At 37.1% G+C, this 9506-nt stretch overlaps 2 protein-coding genes and 1 long non-coding RNA gene across 3 annotated transcripts; 1 reads left to right on the forward strand and 2 right to left on the reverse strand.

The window, feature by feature from the left end:
* Positions 1–202: 202 nt before the first annotated feature.
* LOC112722078 (serine/threonine-protein phosphatase 7 long form homolog) lies at positions 203–1555 on the reverse strand. Its single transcript, XM_025773057.1, has 5 exons — positions 1302–1555; positions 1000–1215; positions 795–882; positions 297–701; positions 203–214 (listed from the first exon to the last, which is right to left on the reverse strand). Exons 1-5 carry the CDS (start codon positions 1553–1555, stop codon positions 203–205), a joined length of 975 nt encoding a protein of 324 aa, XP_025628842.1.
* Positions 1556–4108: 2553 nt separating this feature from the next.
* On the reverse strand, positions 4109–4627 carry LOC112724107 (cell wall / vacuolar inhibitor of fructosidase 1). The gene has a single exon (XM_025775377.2). It carries the CDS (start codon positions 4625–4627, stop codon positions 4109–4111), a length of 519 nt encoding a protein of 172 aa, XP_025631162.1.
* Positions 4628–6432: 1805 nt separating this feature from the next.
* LOC112724108 (uncharacterized) lies at positions 6433–7137 on the forward strand. Its single transcript, XR_011867118.1, has 3 exons — positions 6433–6564; positions 6689–6745; positions 6783–7137. It is a non-coding gene; the product is annotated as an uncharacterized lncRNA (long non-coding RNA).
* The last annotated feature ends 2369 nt before the right edge of the window (positions 7138–9506 follow it).

Raw genomic sequence — 9506 nt, forward strand, 5'->3', positions numbered from 1 at the left:
TAACACCCTCCACTGGAGCCCCTCTTTCAGCGGCATGATCACCACGATCAGGCATATCCTGCCTAGGAGCAGCCCCCTTCTCCTGCCTCCACGCCCTCCTCGTCGACCACCGCCCCTACCGGCCTCATCACCCTCCTCCATAGCCTGGTCTAGCCATCTCCACTCACGCTGGCTACGACGTGTCCCGACTTGAGCTCTCCTCTCAACCCGACGCCTGTCAGGAACGTCATCAACTCGGTCCATATCAGGAACTCGGCCGGCACCCCTCTGCGTCACCTCAATCGGAATAGGAATACCTCTCGGATCCCCAAGTACATCTCAGGTGACAAGAACCTCTTTCCATGCTGATGCCACCAGGCCAAGAACTCATGTGAGGGTCCCGGGTCAGCAACAACATCGAACCGTAACACGTGATCCGCACGTGTCTCCCAGTGAAGATGCCAATGCTGTAAATAGGACGGGAACCAACGGTCACCTCCTCTCCCGTCCTTCGACATCAAGAAGTCGATGTTCAGGGCGGGATGCGGGGGAGGCTGTACGCTGCCGAACTGCGGTAACACTCTATCAACCTGATGCCACTCAACCACCGCAAAATATATCAGGGACGTCACACACCGCCATAACATCGTATGCCGAGGCTCCAAGACCTCCGGATGGACAACCTGGAGGACGTCGGGTGTGCTATAGGGCATCCATATAAACTGAAAAAAGCAAATCAACTCCATTAGACGAATTCGTTAAACCATATAAACTGAAAGAAGCATTAACTATACATATTAGATTAGCGTACTTACATCCCAAGCCTGTAACAAGTCAATCCTCAGTCGAGCCATCTGCACCCGAGGTCCCTTCTCGCTAATCCTAGGATTGTAACCTGACCACCTGCGTAGGAAATTAAACATGGTACTGCATTCATGAATGATTCTAAAAGGCATAAAATTACATGCGAAATTGAAAATAAATAAAATGAAGATAAATAGTACAATACGATAGTGGTACCTCGAGGCAAGGGGCCAGCTAAACGCATCATACCCAACAGGCCTAAAACCAGAAAACTGCCAAAAGATCCACGACTGAAGTAACTGTAACGGCTCAGCTAACTTCACGACATGTCTGTTGGCCACTCGGCACATGCACCGGTACAACCATGCTAGTGCAGCAGACCCCCAGCTGTAGCCACCCATCTCCTCAAGCCTAGCCACGAACGGGAGCCATCTGATGTGAATACGATTGCCGGACTTGTCGGCAAACAGCTGGGTGCCCAACAACATCATGATATAGGCACGGGCATAGCGCCTCACCGTCTCCTCATCGGCCCCCTCGGGGCACTCTCCAAAAGTCTCCTGGAGCCAGTGCAGTTCACTGCGAACTTCTGAATTTGGTTCGCGGGAGGTAACACACCGAGCAACTCATGGAACCACTGCCAAGCTAGCTGGCCACCCTCTATGTATACGTGGAAGTCTGTCAGGAAACCACTGACGTAACGTCCGTCCACTGGCAACCTTAACTGGTACGCGGCGTCCTGAAGTGTGATGGTGCACTCTCCGAACGGCATGTGGAACGTGTGCGTCTCCGGACGCCACCTCTCCACGAATGCACTCACAAGGGGCTCGTCCAATCGGAACCATCTGTCGTTCAGTCTCGCAAGATGGTATAGTCCGGCCATCTGCAAGTACGGAACGTACCTATCATCAAGTCGCATCCCCTGCTGCCGCCGCATGCTCGATATGCAACGCCGGGGCTGCGCATTACATGGACCGCATAATTAGAACGATTTACAATACCACTAATAGATAAAATTCATGACGTAAACAAGTAAGAAAATAACACATGCAATAGGAGATATAGTCAACCACTACGAAATTGCAAACAAAAGCCGCAAACATAGACCGCTTCTAAATTCCACATGCAAAAGCAAATTGTAGTAAACCGTTAGCAAAATCGCATACTCAAACCGCATCCAAAAAATCAGAAAAATAAACCACATGCAAATCCACTTACGAAAACTGCGGGCAAAACCACTCATTAAACCACTCGTTAAACCACGGGCAAATCCACTAACATAAACCGCATACAACACAACTAACCCAAACCACTAACATAAACCGCCAATAAAACCGCATGCAAAACCGCTATCATAAACCACTTGAAATACCGCTTTCATAAACCACTAACATAAACGAATATCATAAACGACCATCAAAAACCACTAACCTCGTCGTTGATCACCCCGGCTATATGAACGACTCCATCCAGTCGATACAGCCTTCCCGGATCGTCCCCCATCGCCTAAGTATGCCGCTCCAGAATTTCTCGGACCGGTTTTGGGTCGTTTTCTCTGGAATTTGGTGGGGTATGAGAATGGAAAACTGATTCGAATGAAATTGGTTCGAACTCCTTATATAGGGCACTCACTTGTAATTCGAATCAACTCATCTCGAATTACCTTTTGCTTCGAAATGTGAGTAATTCGAATCAACTCCTTTCGAATTACAATTTGTTTCGACTTGTGAGTAATTCGAATCAATTTAATTCGAACTTCCTCTTATTCACGTGTTCCTACTAATTCGAATTGATACAATTCGAATTATGCTTCTATAATTCGATCCAAGTGGATTCGAATTACTTGAACGACATGCTTGAGAATAATTCGATCTGTATTGATTCGAATTATTAAGGAATGTAATTCGAATTAACTTGATTCGAATTACATTAAAGTATGTTTTGGTTGAATAGTATATCAGATTTCTATTTGGCTGATTTGCGTAACATCTTTCCTCCCTTGGCTCAAATAGGTTTTTTACCTTGAAAATTAGGTGCAGAGGAAGACAAACAATTTAATATGTTAACTTGAAAGTCTATGAGAGATCAAAGTGACAGAAATCAAAGTAATTGATTATATACTCATGGAAAATATCAGCGATATTTTTCTCTTTTGTCATTTACTACTCGTCAATAAATTTATTTATTACAAGTCATTAGAATTAGTCTTGATCTGTTATTGGTTTATTAGGGATGTTAAACTAGCTTTTGCTTTGCATTATATGAATTTGAGATTGGATTTTGCTATGTTTTAGCATTTTGAAGGATAATCCTGAGAATCAGATGTTGTTTTGAGTGTTAGATGGATTAGAGAGTGATGAAACATGACAAGGAGGCATGAATTATGGTTTTCTTTGCAATAATAATCTAGAGCATTTGAGATGCACGGAATAGCATCATATTTAGACGTGATACACTTGATTAGGAGAATAAAACTCACACTCTTGCTCGTGTATGTGGGTATTTCACCATTCAAAAAAGAAAGTTATTTCAAAGTGCTTTGACTTTCATAAATTTTTTTATAATCTTATATAGCAGATTGAACTGCTGTCACAATATTTTTTAGAACCGATAGCGGCGGTTAAAAACCGCCACAATTTAAAAAAAAAACTATTTACCAAATAACGGTGTTTACAGTTGCACGCGGCAAAAAGATTTATTTGTTTTGCGACAGTTATATTAACCCTTTCTGAAAATAAATCCCCGCAAAAATTTCCTACGCACTATAGGACGGAGGTTGAAAAACTGTTGGAGATCGATTTTGCGGGCAAATTGCAAAATAAACCGCCGCTATTCGGCGTTTATGTTGTGGTGACTACATACAACATTAAATAAATAAATGGTATATTATTTAGAGTTTTAGAAGGACATTTAATTAGATTTAATTAAATGGTAACCTCCTCCCCTAAAATGGCCTTGGAACTTCCGTCGGTAAGCTCGCCTGTGTTAGTGTTTAGGACCAGGAGATTCTTTGGTTAATAATTAAACAAAAAATAACTACTAATTCACCTCGATCACTTCTGACTTTTTACCAATCCCATGCCGATATGCCTGTGTTTTATTTTAATTTATAAGCAAATCCAACTTTGGCTAATAATTGCATATTATTTAAGAGTTTTATACAGACATTTAATTAGATTTTTAAATAATTTTTAAAATAATAAATTAAAAAATTAACTATTTTTATTGATATAATGATATACGATTAATTATTTATATAAAAATTTTATTGATAATGATAATACATGAAGATTAAATTCATTATGTAATAATTGAACTATATATACTATAATTGTTTAGCAATAGCTCCTAGGATGCGAGCAATTTCATGAGTAATATTGTTCTCCTTAGTGATTGGCGATTTTCCATTGAAGCTTTTCTCACATTTACTAACCACAAGTGCAGCAGTGTTAGCATAATCTTCAGCCAAACGGGGTTTCCCAATTTTGAAAGAATCAATGGCTGCAGGTATAGCAGTATTGATAATAAAACTGTAACTTTCAAGACAAGTTTTCAACTGAGCCTGAATGTCTGGTCTCTTTCCCACCCCAAGCAATACGAAGAGAATGTCTTTGGGATCTTGTGCTTTGAGTTTCAAAACTTCTGCCATGATTATTCCGAGACCTGGAACATCCCTAACATCCTTGCTATCATAAACAGCTTTTATGTAACCAAAACATTGGGAAGGGTATGGTGTCTTGCTGCATGTTTGTGTTATGAGTTTGTCATCGCTTTCACATGGTGCTATTGCAATTGAAGCCACAACAATTGTGCACAATAATGTATTTAGAGAAAAATGCTTCATGTTTAATTACAGAGAATAATAATTTATTATGAGCCACCAAGATGAAGGGGGGATATTTATAAGTGAGGCAATTTAAATATGAGAGATATCATTTTGTTTGTTTTTGGAAACTTGATTATTCTTTTGGATAGATTTAATTTTGTACATTTAATTTTAGACCATAGTGAATCTGGAAAGATATTATACCATGTGCGTTTGGATAATTATGTTTTGAAATTTAATTTTATTCACATATGGAAACTATCGGTCTTGGAAACCTAATTAATTTTATTCTTTCATATAGATAAATAATTTAACCATGAATACATTAAAATCAGTAACCAAAATTATTTATTAGTATAAAATATATATTAGAATATAGATATATATTGAAAATAAATTAAACAACACATGTAGTTATACTTATACATAAATATATTAGTGACGGCCTAATTTTAGTGTACAGATTGTATTTTTGTAAATCATTTTATACAAAAATTAGGCAACCAAACAATTTTTTAACTAAGTCCAACTAAATAATTATGTGCGCGCTTTTTCTTCTTTTTACTTGTACTCCGGCTATTTTTTTTCTTCTTCACTTCCTTTTTCTTCCTCTTCTTCTCTTGTTATTGTAGTCGTCACCACCACCACGACTTCCTTTTCCTCATTTTTTTTTATTTGATTTTTTTTCTTCTTTATTTTTTTCTCCTCTTTCGTTATATAAATGTTTTTTAATTTAATTTACTAAAAATAGATGCTATAATTTTTAAAAAGTAAAAATTTTACCAAATTAAGTCTTAAATAATTAGATACTAAATCAATTTAAATTAATTGAGTGATTAATTTATTTGAATGCTTAAATATATGTTAGAAGTTCAAATTCTATTTTATATGTATAACAAGAATTAAAGATTGGAGATTGCTCATTGAAGCTTTCCGCACAATCACTAACTCCATGGGAAGCAACATCAGCACCTACTTCAGCCATGCGCGGGTTCCTATCTTTGAAAACATCAATGGCTACTTTATCTAACATCAATATGCAAAATATTATGGATTAATGGTCAAATTAATCTTTGAAAAATTGTCCAATTGTTATTTTCGTCTCTGAATAATTTTTTTAATCAAATTAGTTCCCTAAAGATTTAACATAATCTCGTTTCTCCTTTCGTTTCTGGACTAATAGTTTTTGTCAATGGTTATACACGTGGGGTGTTACCTGACACGTATGTTGACAGCTCTACGCCTAGATGGAACCTGATAATATATGTTTATTATATTACGTCAAAATAGTCCCTGGCCCTATTTGTATAACCTTAATCCCAAAATCTATAGAGACATTAATCCATCTTGTTGAGTGGTGTTACAGTGGTGCAGAGTATCCCTTCAACCCCATTAACACCTTTGTGTTGTTCGATTTATAAATTTTTTATCCTCTGTGTTACCTTTATTTTTGTAAATAATTTATTCATGATTCAGCAACAGAATTCCAAAACTCCCAATCATTGTCTTAATCTACAAAGAACACCATCTTAGCAAACCCTGCCCTTTAGATGGGCTTTTTTATTAAAATAAATAAAGAAAAGACATTAATTCTTTAAATATGCATGCATGAAATTAATTCCCACAATACGCAGGTCCATCTCAGAAAAATCACTCATGAAATGGGTTTGGCTACCAACTCCGGAAAGGCACCCTCGAAATGGGGAGATTGCCTGACAAAGTCTGCGTGGAACTCCAAGTCGAGCATGGCACCCACGAGATGAGTCATGTCATTGGCGGCGGCAACAATATGGGCATATCAGGTGAGGAATCCACCTCTTTATGAAAGGAATCCATCTAGCCTTAGCACGAGATCTTATCGGCCGGACAGTTTTCAGCAAAATACGCCTATGCATACTGGCTATGATAATAGAGTTAATGCAGAACAATCTTCAAGTCCTCTATATGATAACAAGGTACTAAGATCATGTTTTTCAAACGTGCCATACAGCTTAGCTCCTCACTTTATGTCATCATTTGATTCATGATTATTTGGTCACTTTGCATAGTAGATTTTACACATGACATGGTTAATTGCAGGTTTGTCCAATTTGTCTCATCAATGCAAAGGATATGGCTTTTGGTTGCGGGCATCAGGTAACCAATTTAATATAATAGCCTTATCTCATCACAGACTTGTTGCGAATGCGGTGTAAACCTCGAATTCTTCCCCATTTGCAGAAGCACAATCCAAACCAGGATAAGGCTTTACTAGTTATTTACGATGCAGAATCGGTTTTACTTGCTAATTTGTTCTGTTGCATGATAAAAGTTGGTCATAAAAAGGAACTCAGAAACCAAGTGTTGTTTTGAAACCGTAAACCATAAAATTATAGATTCATGGATGGGTTACTTGTTGTTTTGAGAGAGGGAGAGAGATGTAAAGAATTGTTGTGAATGTTGATGGGTAGGTTACTTCTTGTACATAAAATACTGTATTTGCAATTTTGAGCCAAAAAACTGTAGAAAGGATGGACCTTACCCCCTTGTCTATAGGCTTGCGCATTTCGTGGGCGCCGCAATGGAAATGCACCATTTCGCGTGGGCCAGCCATGCCTTGGCCCAATTTGTGGGCGCCTCACCTGATATGCCCCCGCCGCCAATGACATGACCCATCTCGTGGGCAGGGCGGATCCAGAAATATTATTATGGGGGCAATAACATATATAATATTAAAAAATTATGCAAAAAATTATATATTGTAAAATGTATTACAAAAATATATCGATAGAAAATATATTTTAAAATACAAAAAATATGTATGTATTTTTTATTGACGAAGTGGTCAATTTTTCGTATCATAAAATTCATCGATAATAGAATCTGTGTCAAATTTTTCAACAATTTTCTTTTTAATATAATTAAAAGACAATTAGCAAGAAATTCATCTTTCATTTTGTTTCTGAGTTATTCTTCACAACATTCATAGCTGAAAAAGATCTCTTAGTTGTAGTAGTTGAAACATATAGAATTAATACCAAATGAATCAAGAAAGACGCTCATAAGAAGAAAAAAAATCCATTTTATGAGATTTGAAAAATTTTATTTAATTTAAAAATATTAGTAATAATATCTTTTCAGATTTTTTTAATATTGTTACTTATTTTTTAGATATTAGAAATCATTAATATTTAAGTTAGATTAGACTTTTTTTATATTAAACTAAATACTAAATAATTTTTTAAAAAATTAAATCATACTTAATAACTTATTACTATTAATCTTTTTTTTAAAAAGTTGGGGGCCGAGGCCTCCACTCGCCCCCCTATGTCCGTCCCTGTTCGTGGGTGCCATGCTCGACTTGGAGTTCCACGCAGATATTGTCGGGTAATCTCCCCATTTCGTGGGCGCTTTTCCGGAGTTGGTAGCCAAACCCATTTCGTGGGTAATTCCCCTGAGATGGACTGCGTATTGTGGGAATTAATTTCATGCATGCGTATTTAAGGAATTAATATATTTTTTATTTATTTTAATAAAAAAGCCCTTTAGATGAACTGAACAAAACAACAATTCCATCTATCCTTCTAAAATTACATTCAGCCATGTTAAAACAGAGCATCCAAATTTTTCAACCAAGAAAACATGCAAAACCCTAGCAGCAACTACCCTCAGCACAAAAACTCTATCCTAAAACTAACCAACATTCAACCCTAACCTCCCCGCAATACTACACACTTAGACCAGAAAAAAAACCAGAAAAAAAGAAAGAAAAATCAGCGTAGTAAGGGTTTGTACCTCTCACCCAGAGCCAGCGCCTACACAGCGGCGCAATGGTGGCCTAGAGACCCAGACCAACAAGAGCACTCGCACTCTGTGCAACGTCGCCGATGATTGCTTCCTTTGCGCTTCCGGTGATCAGAACTTCTTCATCTTCTCTTTGTGTTTAGTGACTTTTTGTTTCTTTTGAGTGAAAGGAGAAGACCATGGCAGTGTAACAGTACCCTATATACCTAGACGACCAAGCGCAGTCGCAATCTGTTATGCGTTGCCAATGATTTCTTCTCTTTTGTATTTCATTTGTTTTGAATGAAAGGAGAAGAGTGGTGAGTAATGGGGGGATGTAACGAAATAGGAAACAACGTCATTTTTAACCAAAGCACCCTAAACCATAAAACGGCGTGTATCTATCATTAGTTGTCACCTAACGTTGCACGTGAAAAACCCTTAAAAGAATTGGTTAAATATTTGATGAAAGGACAAATGAGATTGATATTAAATCTTTTAGAAGACTAATTTAATTAAAAAAAATCATTCGAGAATATAAATGATGATTGGACAATTTTTCAGGAGTTAATTTGACCATTAATCCAAAATATTATTGTAACTTACAAGACATGCTTTCAGTTGAGCTTTCAAATTCGATCTATCTCCGACTGAAAACATTCGATAGATTTTGTCCCTGGCAAACGACTTTCACTTTGAGTTGTAAAATTCTTGCCATGAGTATTCCAACATCTTGAAAGCATAGGTTAGGGTTTGGTATTTTGGTACATGCTTGCACTATAACTTTGTCTTTGTCATCATCACTATGAGACACTAAAATTCCATTCATGCCGCTCCTACTGGTAGTGGATCTGCAGTTCTCGATATTGCTTCATCTGCTGAGTCAGCTCCCAATTCTATAGTTCTATTCACCTTAATTTCCACAAATGAATAGAGAGTAAACACAAACAAATTTCACATCAAATAAACAGAAAGATCTCTATGTCCCTGCACATAATTATTTTGCCTCTCTCGTTCTACAACTCTATCTATCCTAAGAGTTCAAGTCTCTATTCTATATATGTAATAATTGACAAAATAAATAATTTTTCAAATTTAAAAATTATGTCCACTTATATTAATTTTTAATTTTTAA

Source organism: Arachis hypogaea, chromosome 11 (assembly GCF_003086295.3).
Source record: "Arachis hypogaea cultivar Tifrunner chromosome 11, arahy.Tifrunner.gnm2.J5K5, whole genome shotgun sequence".
In the NCBI taxonomy this organism is placed as follows: Eukaryota; Viridiplantae; Streptophyta; class Magnoliopsida; order Fabales; family Fabaceae; genus Arachis; species Arachis hypogaea.

Bases quoted from the DNA above. Each gene is read 5' to 3' on its own strand.
- LOC112722078 (XM_025773057.1), bottom strand. From the start codon at position 1,555: ATGCCGTTCGGAGAGTGCACCATCACACTTCAGGACGCCGCGTACCAG. The intron at 883-999 runs GTACCACTATCG...TTTCCTACGCAG, and splicing joins AGCTGGCCCCTTGCCTCGAG to GTGGTCAGGTTACAATCCTA. The intron at 702-794 runs GTAAGTACGCTA...TGCTTTTTTCAG, and splicing joins ACTTGTTACAGGCTTGGGAT to TTTATATGGATGCCCTATAG.
- LOC112724107 (XM_025775377.2), bottom strand. From the start codon at position 4,627: ATGAAGCATTTTTCTCTAAATACATTATTGTGCACAATTGTTGTGGCT.